This window comes from Heterodontus francisci, chromosome 17 (genome assembly GCF_036365525.1).
Source record: "Heterodontus francisci isolate sHetFra1 chromosome 17, sHetFra1.hap1, whole genome shotgun sequence".
In the NCBI taxonomy this organism is placed as follows: domain Eukaryota; kingdom Metazoa; phylum Chordata; class Chondrichthyes; order Heterodontiformes; family Heterodontidae; genus Heterodontus; species Heterodontus francisci.
This window is the reverse complement of record NC_090387.1, coordinates 56083851-56107504: the sequence shown is the minus strand read 5'-3', so window position 1 is coordinate 56107504 and position 23654 is coordinate 56083851. Positions and strand designations below refer to the sequence as shown.

Below are 23654 nucleotides of genomic sequence, written 5' to 3'. Positions count from 1 at the left end.
ATTTCTTTAAACACAGTTTTGCAGCTTTTTTCTCTATACTCTTTTTACTCGTTTCACTTAAGAGTATTGAGTATTTGAAGCCTCTGTTTTTCTTTCTGCCTCGCGGTCACCACGTGTAATGACACCGACCTTGGATCCACCCTCACTAAGGACTTCTGGTTTTCCCGGTGCTGCCTGCTTAGTGCCATTAGGAATACATTTTTTACCCTCTTTAAGGGTTGTTCACCAGATCCCCGACATTGCTTGGGTCTCCAACTCGAAGCCTCCAATCAGTGATCCAGAATTTTTTCACTGACCACCAAGCCATTGTGGTGCAGCCTGAATGCCTCCACAAGCCAATTCTCCATGCCTCCTTTATCCAGAGTAGCTCTGGAGCTTTCTCACAGCCTCTTCTCAAGTTCTGGTGCTTTTTTTCCCAGAGCAGCTTTCTTAAAAATATTTTTCAAATTCTTCTGGGTGTGGAGAACCACCATTGTTCACCATATTGTATGTTTGGTAGTCTGCCACTGTTTGTATATTTGGTTTGTCTAGCTAGGAGAGATTACTGAGTCTTTACTAATTTTAACATTAACACATTTATTATATTTTAACCCTATATGGCTTTACACAAGTCTGTATAACTCCTCTGAAGCCATGCTGCGTCTCCCTCCCATCTCTCTGTCGCATGTGATCTCTGGTGTGAGGTATTCCTCATACTGTCTCAAACGTTAACCCTTTCAAACCCTTTATATTACACTACAAGTCACACTCATATTTGCAACACTCAATTATGCAAATTACTTATTGGGTTTACAGCAGTTATCTGCAGAGTTAGAATCTTAGTTTCCATAAACTGGTTTTTATCTACGTCAATGAGAGAATTTCTTCCTTTAACTGCTTAAAATTTCTAATTCTGCTTTCCTCTGCAGTGCACCATTATAAAATTGATGCCAGGCAGGCATATATTCCCAGATTTCCACTAACACCCCTCTAGTGCTGAGCCACATAAAATATTCGGAGAGGTAAACAAAAGCTTGGCGGGGAAAGGAAATCGTGGATGAAGAAGCCAGAATTGGAGGAACGAGGAGTTCTCAGAGGGTTGTAAAACGGTTGTAGGGAAGAGGTTACAGTTATAGGGGGACAGGGGAGGGGAGGAGAGAGGCCATGGAGGGATTTGAACACAAGGGTGAAAATTTTAAATACAAGGCCAGAGCCAATGTAGGTCAGCATGCTCAGGGGCGATAGATGAATGGGACCTGGTGTGAGTCAGGATACGGGCAGCAGGGGAAGATCCACAGAAGGTGGGAGGTCAGACAGGAGAGCAATGGAAGAGTCACATCTGGTATAACAAAAGTAGGTATGAGGGTTTCCGCAGTAGACAGGCCGAGGTGAGGCAAAGATGGACGGTACCGGTGCAGTTTCCTGTTCCCGCCCCGAACTGGAAAACTTTATCAACTTTGCTTCTAATTTCCACCCTTCTCTCGCCTTTAGATGGTCCATCTCTGACACTTCCCTTCCCTTCCTCGACTTCCCTATCTCCATCTCTGGTGATAGACTGTCTACTAATATCCATTATAAGCCCACTGACTCCCACAGCTACCTCGACTACACTTCTTCACACCCTGCCTCCTGTAAGGACTCCATTCCATTCTCCCAGTTTCTCCGACGCATCTTCTCTGATGATGCTACCTTCCATGACAGCGCTTTTGATATGTCTTCCTTTTTCCTCAACCGAGGATTCCCCCCACTGTGGTTGACAGGGCCCTCAACCGTGTCCGGCCCATTTCCCGCACCTCTACCCTCACCCCTTCCCCTCCCTCCCAGAATCGCGACAGGGTTCCCCTTGTCCTCACTTTCCACCCCATCAGCCTCCATATCCAAAGGATCATCCTCCGCCATTGCTGCCACCTCTAGCATGATGCCACTATCAAACGCATCTTCCCCTCCCTTCCCCTGTCAGCATTCCGAAGGGATGGTTCCCTCCATGACACCCTGGTCCACTCCTCCATTACCCAACCACCTCGTCCCCTTCCCATGGCACCTTCCCCTGCAATCGCAGGAGGTGTAATACCTGCCCACTTACCTCCTCTCTTCTTACTACCCCAGGCCCCAAACACTCCTTTCAGGTGAAGCAGTGATTTACTTGTACTTCTTTCAATGTAGTATACTGTATTCGCTGCTCACAATGTGGTCTCCTCTACATTGGGGAGACCAAACGCAGACTGGGTGACCGCTTTGCGGACCACCTCCGCTCAGTCCGCAAGCAGGACCCCGGGCTTCCGGTTGCTTGCCATTTCAACACTCCCCCCTGTTCTCATGCTCACATCTCTGTCCTGGGATTGCTGCAGTGTTCCAGTGAACATCAATGCTAGTTTAGTTTAGTTTAGAGATACAGCACTGAAACAGGCCCTTCGGCCCACCGAGTCTGTGCCGACCATCAACCACCCATTTATACTAATCCTACACTAATTCCATATTCCTACCACATCCCCACCTGTCCCTATATTTCCCTACCACCTACCTATACTAGGGGGCAATTGCTAATGGCCAATTTACCTATCAACCTGCAAGTCTTTGGCATGTGGGAGGAAACCGGAGCACCCGGAGGAAACCCACGCAGACACAGGGAGAACTTGCAAACTCCACAAAGGCAGTACCCAGAATTGAACCCGGGTCGCTGGAGCGGTGAGGCTGCGGTGCTAACCACTGCGCCACTGTGCCGCAAGGAACAGCCTCTCATTTACCGACTCGGCACAGTGCAGCCTGCCGGACTGAACATTGATTTCAATAATTTCAGAGCATGACAGGCCCCCCATTCTACTTTTATTTTTAGTTGATTTTTTTTTTTTTCCTTTTTTTGTGTTTATTTTACTTTATTTCATCGTCGTTTGTTCAGTTTGCTTACCCACTTTTTTTTTCATGTTTGTACTTGCGGCTGTTCAATTTTCAGTCCATTAACACCCTATCTGTACTAATGCTTTGTCTTTCAACACACCGTTAACATATTGCTTGCCTTTGCTCCATGACCTTCTGGTCAGCTGTTCTGTGACCTTGTCCTATTTACACCTTCGCCTTTGTTATCTCTTGCTCCACCCCCGCTTTACTTGTTTACAACCTTTTACATTTCTAATATTTGCTAGTTCTGAAGGGTCACTAACCTGAAACATTAACTCTGCTTCTCACTCCACAGATGCTACTAGACCTGCTGAGTATTTCCAGCATTTCTTGTTTTTATTTCAGATTTCCAGCATCCCCAGTATTTTGCTTTTATTATAAAGATGGGCGGTATTACAAAGTGGGAAGCAGGTGAGGGAAAGGATATAGGGTCAGATGCTCCACTCAGGGTCAAATAGGTTGCCAAGAGTGTCATTCAGTCTCAGACAGTGGCCAAAGAAAGGGATGGAATCAGTGGCTAGGGAACAGATCTCGCAGCAGTTTATGGTTGTGACATGGCACTTTGTTGCACCCACTGGTATAATATGTGCATGCTCTGGTGGTGCAGTATTTTGATGTACATAGTAGTCTAGTGCTGATGTGATTACTGGCATAGTGGGGAAAGGGTGTAAAGCTGAAAAACTAAACAGATCTACGCAATATTTAACAGTAATATTGGCCCAGATTTTGTGTAAAAAATAACAGTTTGAAAGACCTACGCCTTCAATAATGGCTCTGTGCTCAATAAGAACTGGGTTGAGACTAAGCAAACATTTCATTCACAACCCTTGCGGTCCATATGAAAATTACTTCTTTCTATCATCCTGGGCTCACAGCTAGATGCCAGAGGTAAAGAGTCAGAATATTTAGTCACTGTACTACTAAGTCCACTTAAATACGATTTAAAGGTAAATATTTGGATAATCTTTCTGGTTCATGGAATTAGACCTGGTTGATGCTACACTGGGGGCAGTTGTACATAAAAGTCTGATACCATATTTAGTAAATAATACTTTCAGCAGATTACTCAAAAACAATAAGCAACTTGTTTTGACAACAAATCCCATTGACGGGGGAAAAGGGATAATGCCCAGTAAGAATGTTTTACACTGACGTTGTTAAACACATTTGGATTAAATTAAACTGATTAATTTTGTGCCCCATTTCACTTAATTGTCTCAATTTTCTAGGTCTATGATCTGTAGTGTAACAAATAGCTGGTAGTGAACTGCAAAGGTTATAATTCAATTGAGCTTTTTGATGACATCCAGTATTGTGAAACTATATATGATCAGGAGAACCAAGGTTGAATTAAACACTTTTGTCAATTATTTAATAGTAAAACAATTTTAAAATAACTGTTTCCATATTCTTATTATTGCCTTGATAATGACATTCAACCGTCACAGCAGAGGATGGACTACGCCCAGGGTATATGTCACTTCTGATTGAACATCGTATGATGTGGCTGTACAGGCCAACTCATGAGTAGCAATCCCTTCCACAGCTGGCACAGATGAATAGCATTGGCCCAAGGTCAAGTGATGTTTTTCCTTCCATCAGGCTCTGAACTGCCTCCTTTAATCTACTTTTTCAACAACATTTTCAGTCACCTCTCCTATCCCTTTCACTACTGCTCACTGCCACCTCCTCGGTGAAGCACCTAGAGATGTTTTCTGAATTAAAGTTGCTGTAAATTGTTACAGAATAAAGGTAGTTACTGTCACATTACAATGCTTTTGTAGCAGGTTACAGGAAATCAAACCAGTTGGCTCAAACTATGTAGAGAGCTGTAAAACCTCAACATTTTACCCATGAGTGAACTGAATGGATAATATGCAAAGTAACATTGTACATTCTGCATTCTTGCCAATTACTCTTACTTTTCCCTCTCCTGAAGGCCCTGACCCATGCTAGGTTATAGTTTCAAAGGCATCAGCAGACCTCAGGTGCTTCAACAAAATAGATATTCTTCAGGTGTAAGGCTAGTACAATGAAACTCAATGGGCTGTGGAAGGTAACAAAAGCCTAAACTCCATTGGCCCAGCATGCACTTTCCAGAAAAGGTAGCTAGATAAGATCAGAAGCAGCATTAGCAGATCTTTGCTTTCTAATGCAGAGACACTGATTCTAATTTTGGTACTCCTGCCACTGCCCAAATGAGATCAGATCAGAAACAATGGCTCTTTCTGATACACATGGCTAAATCCAGCAGGAAAATATACTGGATGTTTCAGTATAAATGTTGATCTCTAGGCAGTGTGGTTATTCAGTAAGCTATTCCAGAACATTTATAAAACTGTACTTTTATATATGCAATTTTATAAGAAATCTTTAAAAAGACGAATATTCACTAAACCCGAATCTCTTGGCAAGTGATTCCCACACATGCTCCCAACTAATGATCTACTTATAAGTGATTAAAAGTGTTTTAGAAAATGAACTTTTCCATCTCAAGAACAGCAGCCTTCCTTAGTTTTACATGTAACCCTATATCGTAAGTCAGAACATAATTTCTATTTGCAATTAAGCTTCTGATGTTTTATTGTGGTCAATGTAATTTTTGCAAGAAAAATTTTCCTTCTATCTAATTGATCATTCCAAAGTATTCAGATATTCTACATTCTCGTGAACATTGTCCTATTTTGTTTGCCAACCTTTCTTCAGTTCTTTTTTTCCCCCTCTATTATATCTTGACCAAGACAGCATGTGGACATGGTCCCAATCTGGTCTTTCTGTAACCGTCTTTGGAGGTATTTGAAACTAATTTAGCCAATTTCCTCTCAATCCCTTTGGCAAACTAAGTCTTTGCTTGAACTTCTCTTCTGCCATAGCTGAATTGAGAGCCTATATCCTAGCATTACACTGCATAGTGCAATGGTACACCAGCACACCATGCCTCTCACAGACCATAATACCTGATTCGGAAAAGGAGGAACTGTCAGTCATAAATTGAGATTCTAAATTATTAGCTAGATTACAAGCTCTGAAATGAAAACTAATGCTTACAACAGTGCTGCTTGTTGGAACTTACTCAAGTGCAAGAAGCAGTTTCTATCTGTGTAAGTCAAGCCAGCACTGCATGTGTTGGACAAAACACACAAGCTCTTACACTGAACATTTATTATGACAATATCAGAGTATCACTAGTATTATTAGATCAGCAATTGACTGTTACTGGACAATACAACACATTCAAGTTCAGTTATAGAGCAAATTGTTAACTCAACTTGAACCAGACACACTCTTGACACAGGCTGAAAGACAAAGACTCAGTAATTCAAAGAATCAACTGAATTTTCCAATTCTTTGAATTGAGCAAGACATAAAAGAGACTGAATATATTGCAAAAAAAGTTGTGTCATCCTACATCGGAGTTCTTATTGAAGTCCATCCTCCCCCTCAGATATGCTAACTTAGCACAAACTGGAGATAGAATCTGACCCAGTTTTGTTTAAAGTAATTATATTCAGATCTCCATGAGGAGGAACTGGGCTGGAAGACTGCCCTTTCACCCTCTGTGGACCTATGTTCAAATCCAACTCAGATAGGTTGCAGGCCAGGTTGTGGAGCTGTGTTGATGTTTATGGTCTGATCTGAGGCTTTTTTTTTTTAAACCAGTCCCCAGGTAGGAAACGGAGGCAAAATAGCTAGATAGGTTGAGATCTATAACAGCAACTTACATTTAAAAAGCCCCTTTAATGTAGAGCATACCAAGGCACTCCACATTAGTGTCATCAGATGTAATATGACACTGACCCATATAGGGCATATTAGGAAAGGTGACCAAAGCTTGGTCAAAGTGGTAGATTTTAAGGGGACCTTAAACGTGGAGAGCTGGAGAAGTTTAGGGAGGGAATTTTGGAGCTTAAGGCCTGGGCAGCTGAAGGCACTCCTACCAATAGTGGGTTGATGGAAATCGGGGATGTGTAACATGCCAGAGTTGGAGAACCAGAGATCTCAGAGGACTGTAAAGCTGGGGATGGTTACAAACATAAGGAAGGACAAGGCCATGGATGAGATTTTTAAAATCAAGGTTTTGCTACACTGGGAGCCAATGTAGGCAAGTTAGCACAGGAGTGATGAACAAACAGGTCTTGGTGCAATTTAGGATATGAGCAGCAGAGTTTTGGAGGAGTTCAAGTTTATGGAGTATCGAAAATGGGAGGTCAGCCTGGAAAGCAGGCTGTTTGTCATTTTTATAAATGACCTGGATGAGGGTGTAGATGGGTGGGTTAGTAAATTTGCGGATGACACGAAGGTCGGTGGAGTTGTGGATAGTGCCGAAGGATGTTGTAGGGTACAGAGGGACATAGATAGGCGGCAGAGCTGGGCTGAGAGATGGCAAATGGAGTTTAATGCGGAAAAGTGTGAGGTGATTCACTTTGGAAGGAGTAACAGGAATGCAGAGTACTGGGCTAATGGGAAGATTCTTGGTAGTGTAGATGAACAGAGAGATCTTGGTGTCCAGGTACATAAATCCCTGAAAGTTGCTATCCAGGTTAATAGGGCTGTTAAGAAGACATATGGTGTGTTAGCTTTTATTAGTAGGGGGATCGAGTTTCGGAGCCACGAGGTCGTGCTGCAGCTGAACAAAACTCTGGTGAGGCCGCACCTGGAGTATTGCGTGCAGTTCTGGTCACCGCATTATAGGAAGGATGTGGAAGCTTTGGAAAGGGTGCAGAGGAGATTTACTAGGATGTTGCCTGGTATGGAGGGAAGGTCTTACAAGGAAAGGCTGAGGGACTTGAGGTTGTTTTCGTTGGAGAGGAGGAGGAGGAGAGGTGACTTAATAGAGACATATAAGATAATCAGAGGGTTAGATAGGGTGGATAGTGAGAGTCTTTTTCCTCGGATGGTGATGGCAAACACGAGGGGACGTAGCTTTAAGTTGAGGGGTGATAGATATAGGACAGATGTCAGAGGTAGTTTCTTTACTCAGAGTAGTAGGGGCGTGGAACGCCCTGCCTGCAACAGTAGTTGACTCGCCAACTTTAAGGGCATTTAAGTGGTCATTGGATAGACATATGGATGAAAATGGAATAGTGTAGGTCAGATGGTTTCACAGGTCGGCACAACATCGAGGGCCAAAGGGCCTGTACTGCGCTGTAATATTCTAATGTAATGTTCTAATGTTCTAATATTAGTTGAGTCTGGACCAATGTCCCCTCTAATTTCCCTTCACTGTGCGCAGCCTGTTTGATGCACTGCACAGTTTCTTTAACATTACCACATATGTGCGCATCTTAAAGGGACCACTGCTTGTGAGCAGCCCGTTTATCTCATGTGGCAGATTCCCAACTGCTGTGTGGCCGCAGAGCTCAATGGGAACTTTGGTCTGACCTCCAGAGGCACTGCCTTATCTAGAATTGTGTGCAACTTCATCCCATGAAATCTCCATCAGAAATCCTTACATGTCCTGCAACTCGAGGTTCTCCTTTGGGGAACTCCTTCGTCCTGTTAGCAGAGTCAGGCTCGATGGGGTTTATAGAGTTCAAAGTTGGCCCAGTCTGCCATCACCTTTTCCTTAATGTCGTATCCTTCTTTTTCTGATTTTATAAACAGTCTTAAACAATCTCTATCACTGCAAAAAAACTGTACAATATTTTCAACTTCAGGTGCACTGAATGTATTTCATTATATATATATATATATATATATATATAATAAATAAATAAATAAATAAAGGGGCAAGCCTGATGCGCTCAGTGTCAGAAGCAGCCTGATATAATGCAACTTTTATTTTTGTGGCCGAATCAGTATGCTTGCATTGAACATTTACCATTGTTATGGTTCGCAAACCTGGCTGGATATCTTTCGTCCAGTTTTTGTGAATCATTGTTTGGCCATGATATGAATTAAAATAATTTGGACAGGAGAACTTATGTTGTGCAACCCCACTCTAGACTGATAGTAGTAGTTAAGACTGCACATTTCTGTTGAATACAAATTATGAGGCACATAAATTCCAGATGTGATTTAAATGTTGCAGTGTCAAGATTGAGGGAACTTGTAAATTATGCATGAAGCACTGTAATTCATAAAAAAGTCCTAATGATCAGCTGACAGAAAAACTTGAAATGTTAACAGAATCCAATGTCATTAAGTCAAATACTCTATTTCTCACACTCTCCAAATGGCAAAGTAAGGAATCAATCATCCATGTTTGTCAAGATTGTGAAAATATGATGCAGAAGGAATGACTTTATTCTTATGACAGATTTATCCAAAATGCTTTTTATTTTACTTCTTTCAGTAACAACTTGACATGCTAAAGATAATTTAGTGCTTCAAATGGATGCCAAAGAATGTAATAAATTGACAATAAAGCTTCAGCTCATTCTAAAAAGAACCTATAGAAATTTAAGACCCAAGTTATTTTGCAAAGTGGCCATAATGCCTGCCCAAACATTCATGCTGGTTAGATCCGATACTGTGGCTTCTTTGGCATATTTTTATGCTCACTTAATTACAAAGCTTAATTTAGTAATACAAATCATAAAATGCAAAAGACAGAGCAAGAAAATGAGAAACAGAGATGGAGGGAATGGATTAGAGTGGAGACAAGCAGAAAGAGTTACAGGAGACACAACTTTTATTTTTATTCTTAGGCTATCATGGGACAAAAGATCTAATTTATCACTGGTACTTATCTTGCCTGTGGGGTTGAACCATTTATTATATATCCCATTTAAGTGGGGTGTGCGTTTAATTTAAAACTCATTATAAATACCTGCAGTAATTGTTGCTTCTGAAGGTGGCATTGTTAAGTACACAACTATGTAGCTTTTGTTTTGTGTTTTATTACCTTTAGAAAGTCTATTTAGCTGAGGAGAAAGATGGTGAGAGTACAAGGCGGGGTGGGGGTCAAGAGTCGTCTTTCATATGTTAGTTCAGTTTTCAAACCAAACACAGTTGAATGTTGAAGCCAATTAATTCTTCCCTGTTTTGTTGGCGTTTAGAAAAGGCCTATGCTAATCGCTCACACCTGTGAAACAGATTCTAATTCCTACTACCCAAGACAAGAGGGAGGAAAGATAGGAGACAGATAAAGGACAAGATAGGCAGTTTCTTTCTTCATTCCAATCTGACTTAATTACACTTGAATTTTAAAGCAAACTGCCTTTGATGGAAATAGAGTGGATAGAACAGGTGATGGGAAGAGAATGACACAGCCTGCAAAACCCACCAGTGGGGGGGGGTGGGGGGGCGGAATTTAGTGATGAGGTGAATGCCAGCATATAGAGGTAAAGTGAGGAGTTCAAAGGGGAATGTTGCGGCAATGAAAGGAGTAAGGGGTTGGTAGTAGTGGTAGAGGGAGAAGTACAAGTGATTGAGGGAGAGGATGGAATGGGATGGGAAGGTGCCACTGAGAATGACATTTTCCTCATAATCCCCACCTTAAATGCAGTCTGAAGCAGTTAACAGCACTCACCATCGCCTGAAAGGAAAGAAAATGCAGAAAGGGAGAAGCAAAAAGGGATTTAGAAGAGAGGGAGAAAGAGGAAGAGACGCAAACACAGCAGCAAGGTAAGAGGGTGACAATATTCTCTGATTTACCATGTCCAAGCCATGGGAGATCAATTATTTAAAAAACACACTTCTGCCAGTTTTTCCCACTTTTATATCCACAATATTTACAAAGGGTGCTGCCTCTAAATACTTGTCACACAATAAACCCACGCAACTACCAGTAGAAGCACTGCAGCTGTCACTGTTCTACCATTCACAGATTTTATCGCACTCCTTTTAGAGGTTTCTGGCTGGCTTCACCTATGGTTTATGGTTCACCATGGTATAATAGGACAAACAATGTCAGGGGAACAGACCAAGTCAGCACATAAAGAATGAAAAAATGGGCAAAGCATAGGCGTGAGTGAAATTGCATTTTGTATTGAGGCGGTACTTGAGGGCTTTTTAATTTTTTCTATTGGGGCTTGAATTTTGTTTGAGGGGCATTGATTTTTTATGTACATGGGAATGAGGCCTCATACTTCTGTGTTATTATATGCAGTCCATTCTTTTGTGGTGGCAGCACATGTTTTTGATCCCCTGCCCAGAAGGCTGGACACCTTTGCTTTAAAGTATTAACTGGTAGCAGAACCAAGAACAGGAAAATTCAGATGACCCAAAGCTTTCCAAGCAAATAAAAACAGTAAAGTTTACTTCCAATAATTAATAAATTTAGAAAGGCATTCTACCCACTTTGTACCATTTTGTCACATCCATACAGGTGGCAGGACCGTATCGCCAACGCAGAAGTCCTCGAAGCGGTCAACATCCCCAGCATATACACCCTACTGAGCCAGCGGCGCTTGAGATGGCTTGGCCATGTGAGCCGCATGGAAGATGGCAGGATCCCCAAGGACACATTGTACAGCGAGCTCCTCACTGGTATCAGACCCACCAGCCATCCATGTCTCCGCTTTAAAGACGTCTGCAAACGCAACATGAAGTCCTGTTGACCACAAGTTGTGGGAGTCAGTTGCCAGTGATCGCCAGAGCTGGCGGACAGCTATAAAGGCAGGGCTGAAGAGTGGCGAGTCGAAGAGACTTAGCAGTTGGCAGGAAAAAAAAAAGACAGAAGTGCAAGGAGAGAGCCAACTGTGTAACAGCCCCGAAAACCAATTTTATCTGCAGTGCCTGTGGAAGAGTCTGTCACTCTAGAATTGGCCTTCATAACCACTCCAGGCGCTGTTCCACAAACCACTGACCACCTCCAGGCGTTTACCCATGGTCTCTCGAGGCAAGGAGGCCAAAGAAGAAGATACAGCCAAGTTTACAGTGGTACAGCCCTAATTCAGACAAAATAGCAATACTTTGAATTTATATTCTTACATACGACTGCCTCAGTATACAGAAGATACAGGGCCAGAAGTGTCACGGATGCATAACTCAAGCCTAGGGTAGTTTAGTTATATTGCAACTAGTTTATTTTCATAACTCTCATTTTGATTTTTAATCTATCATACCATGCAAATGTAGGAATGGTAATGGCCTAATATAGCAGTGCTGCAATCCAATGGAGCCCAACAGAATGTCAAAGCTTCAGCTTGGTCAATTCCAAATTAATTGCTGGGGGAATGGGATGAAAGTGAGATGACATGACCAAAATAAAAAGGAAGGAGGAACAGAAAAGCAAGCAGAGGGAAGTAGAAAATGAGTCAGTAAGTCTCGGGCTGGCTAAAAGCTGAGGCATATGCAGACAGTCAAAAGTAATTCCAACAGTCAACCAATAGCCTATAACTCTTTCTGTATATCTACACCACATAAAATAAATGATGCATAAAGACAATAAATAAACTTAAAGGCTTTATAAACTGCTTCAGTTTCACACTCATGGTTGACAAAGACATTTGAATTCCAGAAATTACAAACTCTTTCCTCTCCACAGCATTCATTATCTAATTTATATTACAATTAGGCATTATGTAGAAATACTATAACCACTCAATTACTTTCATTAACACTTCTTTCAACTTTCAGCCCAGTTCTGGAATCTTGGGACAGAACTTCATGTCACATAATACAAAACATTAATGAAAACATAAATCTACATGGTATAATTTGCAAGGAAAAACTTAAAAATAAAAACCCAATAAATATAAAACAAAAAATGATTTGAATTCAAGCATATAATACATATTCTAATGTTTGAATGGTTATATAAACTAGTTGAGTTTCTCTCATGCTTAAGGCACATGATTATGGATGAGGAAGCTCATTCGGCCTATCTTAATTCATCTATTCAGAATCATAGAATTCCCGACTGATACATCCAATTGTTTCTGAAGTGATAAATCCCAGACTTGTAAAGATATTAGGAAATTTTAATATTCCTCTTATAACTAAGCAGCCAATGCCAGCCTACACGAGAACCTGGACAACATCCAGACTTGGATTGACATATGGCAGGTAAAATTTGCTCCAGCTAAGTGATGACCATCTCAAATATAAAAAGGCTCATCCCCAACCCTTTGACCTTCAACGACATCAGCATCAACATTGAGAGTCACCACTAACCAGAAGCTTAACCAGCTGTATCAATACCATTACTAAAAGAACAGGGATGATACTCTGCAATGAACGTCTCACCTCTTAACACCTCAAAGCCTCTCCCCCCATCTACAAGGCTATGAAATATTTACATTTGCCTAGACAGGTGCTTGACGCCATCTGGGATATAGCAGTTTGTGTGATCAGCGCTCCTACCACTGGATTAAATATTCGCCACTGGTGCAATTATTGCTGCAGGATGTATTATCCACATGATGTACTATAATAACTTAAGCTTATTTCAATAGCACCTCCTGTGAGCTTTACCACCAAGGAGGACAAATGCAGCTATCATAGGAAAACCACCACCTCCAAGTCACACCATCCTGACTTGGAAACATACCAATGTTCCTTTATCAGTACTAGATCAAAACCTTTGAATTTGGGTGCTCTTGTGAATTGTGCATGAAACACAAAAAGTTAGCATGCAAGTAATTAAGGCGGCAAATAGAATTTTGGTCTTTATTGCTAGGGGGTTGGAGTTTCAAAATAGGGGAGTCTTGTTACAACTGTATAGGGTGTTGGAGAGTACTGTGTACCGTTTTGGTCCCCGTATTTAAAAAAGGATATACTGGCACTGGAGGCAGTTCAAAAGGGATTCACTAGGCTGATTCTTGGGATGAAGGTGTGGAGAACGGCTAAACAGGTTTGCCCTTTATTCATTAGAGTTTAGAAGAATGAGGGGTGAACTTATTGAAACTTACAAGACTCTGAGGAGGCTTGACAGGGTAGATGTTGAGATGTTTCCACTAGTGGGAGAATCTCGAACTGGGGGACATAGTTACAGAATAAGGGGACACTCATTAAAAACTGAGATGTGAAGGAATTTCTTCTCGGAGGGTAGGGAATGTCTGGAATTCTCTACCCCAGAGAGTTGTGGAGACTAGATCACAAAGTATTTAAAGAGGAGGTAGATAGATTTTTGAAATATCAGGAAGTTGAGGGCTATGACGAGCTGGCACAAAGAGGAGTTGAGATCTGGGCAGATCAGTCATGATCTTATTGAATGGCAGGGCAGGCTTGAAAGGCCGAAAGGCCTACTCCTGCTCCCATTTCTTATGTTCTTATTGAAACTGTGTCCATCAACCTATCAAGCAGTATATTCCAAAATTCTAACCATTTGTTGTGCGAGTCTGTCCTCATGTCTCCTCCGCTTCATTTTCCTCAAGTCTGAGCCCTCTGGTTATTGGCCCTTCAGCCACTAGAAAGAGTTTCTATTTACTCTATTTAAGCATTGAGACACAAGAGATATTCAAGCTCTGGAAACAGAGCCATGACATTCCTAATGTCAGAAGACTTAGTTATTATGAAAGTGAAGAAAGTTTGGCTTTTCAGTCATGGAGTGACTGAGAGATAACCTCGGATACGAGTGTACATAGTATAGAAAAACAAAATTTGAATTTCTGCTCAAACTAAATGGTGGCACGAAGACAAGGGGACAGGTTCAAACTATTCATAATTTTTAACACCTCAATCAAATCTCCCTTTAGCCTTCTTTGCTCTCAGGAGAACACCACTAGGTTCTCCAGACTATCCATATAACAATAATCCCTCATCCCTAGAACCATTCTAGCACATCTCTTGTGTACCCGCTCCAAAGCCTTCACATCCTTCCTAAAGCGTAGTGCCTAGAATTGGACACAATACTCCATTCATGGGCCAAACTGGTGTTTTATATGGGTTTAGCGTAACTTCATGGCTTTTGTACTCCATGACTATTTATAAAGCTCATAATCTCATATGTTGCATTAACTGCTATGTTAACCTGTCCTGCTACCTTCCAAAATTTGTGCACAAGAACCACCTGCCGTCTCTTCTTGCACCCAATTTAATACTGTACCATTTAACATGTATTGTCTCCCCATTCTTCTTACTAAAATGTATCACCTCACACTGCTCTGCATTGAATTTCATTTGCAATGTGTCCGTCCATTTCACCAGCCTATGTCCTCTTGAAATCTTACTACCTCCCTATCACCATCTTCCTCAGTTTTTACCAAACTTCACGTCACCTGCAAATTTCAAAATGTTCCAAGAACAAATTTTTAAAAAGCAATTTTTTTTCTCCATTGGAATATTTTTACAATTGTCATAATTACACAAACATTTATTGAAAGGGTTTGTTCTATTTTTAAGGATATGACACTCCAACTAGACTATGGAAAGCCCTACACATGATTTACCTTAACTTCCAAAAAATATTTGACTTTTTGCATAAAAGATTACAATGTAACCTTAACTGAGTGAGGTTTCATGATGAAATATGGAAATGACTAACAAATTAGTTGAATGGTGGGAATCAGGAGGTACTTTTGTCAAGGAATTTTATTGAAGGGGGAGACAAATACTAAATGGGAATTAGAAACCCTATTATTTTTAATTTACATTAATGAATTCAATATTTAAATTCTCAGACTATACTAAACTACAACAGTTGAACAGAATGAGGCAGTTCAGGAACTACAAAATATGTAAGTGCACATATCAATAGCTGATGACAATTAACATACACTTATACAATATTACATTTAGGAAGAAAACAGGACAATTTAAGTACCTCACAAATGGGGTCAAAAGTGAAATTGAAGGAAAGCCTGGGGGTTATTAAACTCACTGAGTCCAATTAATGCACTGCAACAATTAAGTTGAATACTAAATTATACAGCCAAACCAGCATGTTATAAATCAGAAAAAGTCAGGCTCAAAGTGTGTAGCATTCTGATCAGACTGCATCTTGAGTGCTGGTCATTGAGACACAAGAGATATTCAAGCTCTGGAAACAGAGCCATGACACTGATCCCTAATGTCAAAAGACTGAGTTATGACGGAAGAGTGAAAAGGGTTGAGCTTTTCAGTCCTGAAGTGACAGAGAGAACTGCAGATACGAGTGTACATAGTATAGAAAAACAAAATTTGAATTGCTGCTCAAACTAAATGGTGGCACTGAGACAACAAGGGGACAGGTTCAAACTATTAAAAATCCAAATCTATGTCAAGAACTTCACAAAAAATGATTAAAACATGAAATAAACTTTCAAGTAGGTTATTGGAGGTAAAAACACTGGAAATATCTTAGAAACACTTGATAGTGATAGTGGAAGCCATACCATGTTTTTGGATAGGTCTTCCTCATCTGTGTCTCTCCTATGACTAAGGGCTATACTTGCCAAGAATGCAAGATTAAAGAAATCGCCTGGAAAAATTATTGATCATCTACAACTACCACCAGGATTTTGCTGCTAGCTCCACACAGACATTTTAATGTCAAACGAACCTACAATTTTGTAGAGCTGCCATCAGGCATCAGCCAACGCATGTTTTGAAAAAGTCAAGTCTACTGACATAGGGAATCATAAACTTCAGTTGCAATGCAAACTGTTATCCCAATTTGTCAGTCAATGAGTGTAGCCAATTTAGTTAATCCAGTTTTAAGTACTACTTTTTCCAAGTAAAACTACTGCATTTGCAGGTTATTTCATCATTACCATCTCATCTTGTCACAAGATTTAATATAGCATTATAATTTCATCATGAACCCATTTATACCATTGCTTTTCATCAAAACATACTGAGCTACCACATATAAAACATGGACTGCAGCAGTTCAAGAAGGCAGCTCACCACCGCCTTCTCAAGGGCAATTAAGGATGGGCAATAAATGCTGGCCTGGCCAGCGATGCCCACATCCCATGAATGAATAAAAAAAAAGAATTGAAGCTGTTATCCCAAACTTTCAAAAGCCTACATCAGGGGCATGGTCAAGAGTGACAATTCCACCCACAATACCATTGGAAATGATCAACATTAATATTGCAAATTCGTATGCATGGAACAGTTTCCAATGAGGTCAGAACTACATTGATACGAGAACATGAGATACTTTAATTATTACAGCAATCTTAAACATTATAGCTTGCAGTAAGTTTTAGTACAAACTATTCAAGCTTTGTGGCTTATGTCAGCACCTTTTAATTGTTAAAATATACTTAAATGGAGGTCAGATGCCTTCACAAATTGCAAGAAAGCTCAATTTATGCGTCATTTGACTGGAGATCTGGTATTATGTTATATACAGAGATAACACTGGGTAGTTCCATTATTTTGAGTTATGCAGCCAGCCAGTTGGTAAGTCAATGGCTGTTGAGAAAGATTAATAGAATTACAGTAATGAGTAATTCATACAAGCGCAAGCCTGTAGGTGTTCCTTTAGTCAAAGCGTCCAAACACCTTATGGCTGCGTTGGCTGGATAGAGGTCTCGCCATGTATGGCTTCCCAGTCAATATTAAACATGTGCACGATTAAAGTCCTAATTTTCAAGCTTATTTTACAAAAATAGAACTGTTTGGCAAAACACATTTTCATGAAGCTCAATGTGACTAACTCATTCTGGTCCTTGTTTTATACGTAAAAAGAACTGGCACCCGGCCTGGCAATCTTGTTGATTTTAAAAATGGATTCAATTTTAGCCGGATTTACAGTTACCCTCTTTGATGTTCCCCTGGAAGTCCCAGTCCTGTGACAGAAGCTGAGAAAACCATGCAGCATTTAGTGTAAATATACAGAGCTATGACACTAGGCCATAGGGCTTTCCCCGTGTTTAGGCCCAGTTCCTCTGCACTGCGCCTTCCTCCCACCCACAGGACATCTAACACAGACACCCCTAACAACTAGGGAGAAACACAACAGGCCGCGGATTCTGAACATTCGGGCTGTACCTTGCTCTCCTTCGTTCTATCGTATTTACTGAACCTTTTCATCCTTGACTCTTGTCCTATTGCCGTCAATTTAAACACTCTCACCACTACCATCCCAACATACACCGCGACTGACGCAACCCCCTCCCCCACTCTCCGAACTCTGGGAAACTTTCACCCAGCACTGACACTCGCGGAGCCGGACACTAAGCGCGATCCCCACACTTGCTACCCATTACCCAACATCACAGCTTGCTCCACAGAATGTTATCACAAGCCGCGCAACAGACATTCTAACCAACCCCCAACCACAGTCACCTCACTGCAGGCCAACAACTCACGCCCCTCCGCAACCAATCATACTGCGCGGGAATCTGACTGACGTTGCTTCCGGCCAATCAGGAGCGGCATCTGGTCATAGGCGAAGCCAATCACTTCGCGCACCTCGGGTGATTGAACCTAACTAACGTTAAACATACCCAACAGGATCGAGCCGACCAGTGCAGGGCAGAGGCGCTGCTTTAGCCGTGCGGCGCCCTCTGGGAATTGTAGTCCTTTTAATGCCTGAGTTCATTTTCTGAATTGAAGGAAAACAACACATGGAGGACAACAAGATCCAACATGCTTAGCGCTCCATAACCAGCTGCTGGCGGGACGGAAACGGAAATTGATTTACGCTAGCAACTGTCGTTGGGGTAAATGAATCCGTAATTAGCTTGTCGATTGCATTTGGTAAGTGTTACAACGCCGTTTTTTATAATTAGTAGGTAAACAGGGTGTGAAGCGGGGGTAATTGGGGTTTGCTGCAAGATATCATTATCAAACCTCATCTAGCCCGACTTATTTCCATTGAGGTTTACTGGAAATAAACGAATCTCTGAACTGTGTTGATGGTCGGCACTAGACACACACACAGTTCAAGGACATATTCAGTTACTAACAACTTTTTGCAATCTTGCTCATAAGAACACAAGAATTAGGAGCACGAGTAGGCCATTCGCTGGTCGAGCTTGCTCCGCCATTCAATACAATCATGGCTACTCTGACTGTGGCCTTAACTCCACTTTCCTGCCAGCCTCCCATAACCCTTGACTCCCCTATCATAGAATGGTTACAGCAGGAGGCCATTTGACCTGTTGTGTCTCTGCTTGCTCTCTGAAGGAGCAATTCACCTGGTGCCAATCCCCTGCCTTCTCCCTGTTGCCCTGCATATTCTTCGTTTTCAGATTCAATTCCCTCATGAATGCTTTAATTGAACCTGCTTCCTCCACAGTCTCAGGCAGTGCATTCCAGAAAAAGTTTTTCCTCAGTCTGAACTTCTCCAATCTATCTATGTAACAGTAGTTCCTCATCCCTGGAAACATTCTCGTGAATCTTTTCTGCACCCTCTCTGACACCTTCACATCCTTGCAAACGTGTGGTGACCAGAATTGGATACGCTACTCCAGTTGAGGCTAAACCAGTGTTTCATACAAGTATAACATCACTTCCATGTTTATGTACACTCTGCCCCTATTGATAAAGCCGAGGTAGCTGTATGCTTTATTAACCGTGCTCTCAACTTGTCCTGCCACCTTCATTGATTTATGTACATATGTACCCAGGTTCCTCTGCTCCTGCACCTCCTTTAGAACTGTACCCATTATTTTATATTGTCTCTCCACAATCCTTCTACCAAAATGAATCACTTCACACTTCTCTGCATTATATTTCATCTGTCACTTGTCTGCCGAATCCACCAACCTGTCTATAATCCTTTTGAAGTTCTACACTATCCTCCTCATAGTGCACAATACTTCCAAGTTTTGTATTGTCCACAAATTTTGAAATTGTGCCCTGTACACCAAGGTCTAGGTCATTAATATATATCAGGAACAGCAGGGGTCCTAACACTGACCCCTGTGGAACTACGATATAAATCTTTCTCTGGTCTGAAAAACAACTATTAACCATGACACTGTTTCCTGTCACTCAGCCTATTTTGTTTCCATGTTGCTTCTGTCCCATTTATTCCATGGGCTCTAACTTTGCTAACAAGTCTGTTATGTGGCACTTTAACAAATGCCTTTTGGAAGTTCATGTACACCACATCAATAGCATTACCCTCATAAGCCCACTCTGTTACCTCCTCAAAAAAACTCAAGCAAGTTAGTTACACGATTTACCCTTAACTAACCCACATTTGTCCAAGTGGTTATTAATTTTGTCCCAGATTATGTTAGAAGCTATTATTAAAGATGTTATAGCAGGGAAGGTAATCAGACAGAGTCAACATGGTTTTGTGAAAGAGAAATCATGTTTAACCAATTTATTGGAATTCTTTGAAGAAGTAACATGTGCTGTGGATAAAGGAGAACTGGTAGATGTACTGTGCTTAGATTTCCAGAAGGCATTTGATAAGGTGCTGCATCAAAGGTTATTGCAGAAAATAAAAACTCATGATGTAGGGGGTAACATATTGGCATGGATAGAAGATTGGCTAGCTAACAGGAAACAGAGTGTAGGCATAAATGGGTCATTTTCTAGTAGGTAAGATGTAACAAGTGGTTGCCACAGGGATCAGTGTTGGGTCCTCACCTTTTTATATAAATGACTTGGATGAAGGGACTGAAGGTATGGCTGCTAAATTTGCTGATGACACAAAGATAGGGAGGAAAATAACTTGTGAAGAGGACATAAAGGAGGCTGCCAAGGGCTTATAAATAGGTTAAGTGAGTGGGTAAAGATCTGGCAAATAGATAAGCCCAGCAATGTGAAATTTTCCATTTTGACAGGAAGGCTATAAAAGAAGCATATTATCTAAATGGTGAGAGATTGCAGAGCTCTGAGATGCAGAGGGATCTGGGTGTCCTAGTGCATAAATCACAAAATACTAATATGCAGGTACAGCAAGTAACTAGGAAAGCTATTAGAATGTTATCATTTATTGCGAGAGGAATTGAATGCAAAAGTAGGGAGGTTATGCCTCAGCTATACAGGGCATTGGTGAGACCACATCTGGAGTACAGTGTACATTATTGGTCTCTTTATTTAAGGAAGGATGTAAATGCATTGGAAGCAGTTCAGAGAAGGTTTACTAGATTAATACCTGGAATGTGCGAGTTGTCTTAGGAGGAAAGGTTGGGCAGGGTAGGCTTGTATCCGCTGGAATTTAGAAGGCGACTTGATGAAACATATAAGATTCTGAGGAGTCTTGATGGGGTGGATGTGGAAAGAATGTTTCCTCTTGTAGGAGAATGTAGAACTAGGGGTCACTGTTTAAAAATAAGGGGTCGCCCATTTAAGACAGAGTTGAGGAAAAATGTTTTTTCTCTGAAAGGCAGTGGAAGCAGAGTCTGAATATTTTTAAGGCAGAGGTAGATAGATTCTTGATAAGCAAGGAGGTGGAAGGTTATTGTGGGGTAGGTGGGAATGTGGAGTTGAGGTTACAATCAGATCAGCCATGCTTTTATTGAATGGCAGAGCAGGCTCGAGTGGCCTACTCCTGCTCCTAATTCGTATGTTTGTATGTATCATTTATAAAAGCTTCTCCACCACTAAGCTTAAACTGACTGGTCTGTAGTTGCTGGGCTTATCCTTAAACCCTTTTTTGAACAAGGATGTTACATTTGTAATTCTCCAGTCCTCTGGTACCACCCCTGAGTCTAAGGAAGATTAGAAAATTATGGCCAGTACCTCTGCAATTTGCACTCTTGCTTCCCTCAGTATTTGTGAATGCCTGTCATCTGGTGTTGGTGCATTATCAACTTTAAGTACAGACAGCCTATCCAAGATCTCCTTATCAATTTTAAACCCCTTCAAGTGTCTGAACTACCTCCTCTTACACCATGACCTGGGTAGCATCTTCTTCCTTGGTAAAGACAGATGCAAAATATTCATTTAGTACCTCAGCCATGTCCTCTGCCTTCATGTGTAAATCCCCTTTTTGGCCCTGATTCGACCCCACTCCTCCTTTTACCACACTTTTACTATTTATATGCCTAGAGAAGACTTTTGCTTTCCATTTTATGTTAGCTACCAGTCTCTTTTGATACTCTCTTTGCTTCTCTTACTTGCTTTTTCAATTCCTTTCTGAACCTACTGTATTCAGCCTGGTCTTGGTTGTATTATCCACCTGACATCTGTCATAAGCACACTTTTTTTCTTCATCTTAGTCCCTACCTCTTTTGTCACCTAGGGAGCTCTGGATTTGTTTGCCCTTCCTTTTGCTTTTTGTGGGAATATACCTTCACTGTGCCCGAACTATCACTTCTTTAAAGGCAGCCCATTGATCAGTTACAGTTTTGCCTGCCAACCTTTGATTCCAATTTATCTGGGTCAGATCCATTCATACCGCATTGAACTTGCCTTTCCTCCATTTAATTATTCTTAATCTGGATTATTCTTTGTCCTTTCCCATCACCAACCTAAACTTTATGATACAATGATCACTCTAAATGTTACCTAACTGATATTTGATCCAAAATAAAAGCAAAATACTGCGGATGCAGGAAATCTGAAATAAAAACATAGAGAGCTGGAAATACTCGGCAGGTCTGGCAGCATCTGTGGAGAGAGAAACAGAGTTAACGTTTCAGGTCTGTGACCTTTCATCAACTTTCTGTTGATACTTGATCCACTTGGACCACCTCGTTCCCAAGAACCAGGTCTAATAGCGCCTCCTTTCTTGTTGGAGTGAAAACATACTGCCGTAGCAAATTCTCCTGAACACAGTCTAGGAACTCTTGCCCCTCTCTGCCTTTTTAACTAATACTATCCCAGTCTATATTCAGATAATTAAAGTCCCACATTATAGCTACTCTATAATTCTTGCACCTCTCTGGAATTGCCTTGCGAATTTGTTCCTCTGTAACTGCACCTTTTTTTGTTCCTTAGCTATAGCCACATTGATTCTGTGCTTGACCACTTTGGGACACCCTCTCTCTCCAGCACTGCATGTTGTCCTTAATCAATACTGTCACCCCTCTCCCTTTCCCTCCTTTCTTATCTTTCCTGGACATCTTGTATCCAGGAATATTTAATACATAGTCCTGCCCTTCTTTGAGCCAGGCCTCTGTTATAGCTACAATGTCATATTTCCAAGTGGCTATCTGCACCTGTAACTCATCAATCTTATTTACAACACTCTGCGCATTCACATACATGCACAGTAAACCTAATTGAGACTTTGTTACTTTTCCCCTGACTGAACCCACCTAATAACTTACTGTTTCCTACTCTAGTGCTGTCTGTCTCTCCCAGTATTCTGTGCACCTTGGTATTCCTCTCTAGTATTACCTCCTGGTAATACTCCACACCCCTGCCATGTTAGTTTAAATCCTTCCTAATAGCACTAGCAAATCGCCCAGCAAGAAAATCGGCTGTGTTTAGCTGAAACCAGTCCAGCCTATGCAGATCCCATTTCCCCCAGAGCCGGTCCCAATGTCCAGGAATCTAAAGCCTGTAGGACTCCCCTGTAGATCAAAAATCTGTCTAACGCCACCTTGAATATATTTGATGACCCAGTGTCCACTGCTCTTTACAGGATAACAGTTTAGCATCAGCAATGCTGCGTGAAAGAAATAAAATACCTAATTTGAAGTGTAAATTTAATTAATGGATTAAAATTAGTGGTTGTAAGGTTGTAATGGTAGCTTGGTTTTGTCGACACACTAATAGTATCAATTCTGAAGTTATTTCCTGTTGTATAGTCTAAACAAGTAGGAAAAGTAGCCCACGTCAATATACCAAACAACTTGCACTTATAAAGTGCTTTTCATGTAATACAACATTCTGAGACACTTCACAGGTGAAACAAAATTTGACCCAAAAATTTGGCCAGGTGACCAAAAGCTTAGTCAGAGGTAGGTTTAAGGGCTGTCTTAAAGGAAGAGAGAGAGCAAGGTGTAGGAAGGGAATTTCAAATCTTACAACTTGGGGCCATGCTGAAGGCATGGTTACCATTCTAAATTTACTTTGTATTAGATGGGCTACAAACTCCTCTGTGCACA

The 23654-nt window shown here is 41.2% G+C and overlaps 2 protein-coding genes across 16 annotated transcripts in view; one reads left to right on the top strand and one right to left on the bottom strand.

The window, feature by feature from the left end:
- fto (FTO alpha-ketoglutarate dependent dioxygenase) overlaps window positions 1-17911 on the bottom strand; it is a 465612-nt gene extending 447701 nt beyond the window's left edge. For 6 of the 12 annotated variants that reach the window (XM_068049464.1, XM_068049471.1, XM_068049467.1 and 3 more), the window contains exon 1: window positions 17686-17906. In XM_068049464.1, coding sequence (XP_067905565.1) covers window positions 17686-17778 — 93 coding nt within the window. In that variant the 5' untranslated portion in view covers window positions 17779-17906. Of the gene's footprint in view, window positions 1-17685 lie in introns of all 12 variants that reach the window. The other 6 variants (XR_010976712.1, XM_068049465.1, XM_068049472.1 and 3 more) reach the window with 4 other exon arrangements.
- Window positions 17912-18295: 384 nt separating this feature from the next.
- The window catches only part of rpgrip1l (RPGRIP1 like), a 263930-nt gene continuing 258571 nt past the window's right edge, over window positions 18296-23654 (top strand). For 2 of the 4 annotated variants that reach the window (XM_068049458.1, XM_068049462.1), the window contains exon 1: window positions 18296-18396. The gene's annotated coding sequence lies outside the window, so the exon portion shown is untranslated. The remainder of the gene's footprint in view (window positions 18397-23654) is intronic. The other 2 variants (XM_068049460.1, XM_068049459.1) reach the window with 1 other exon arrangement.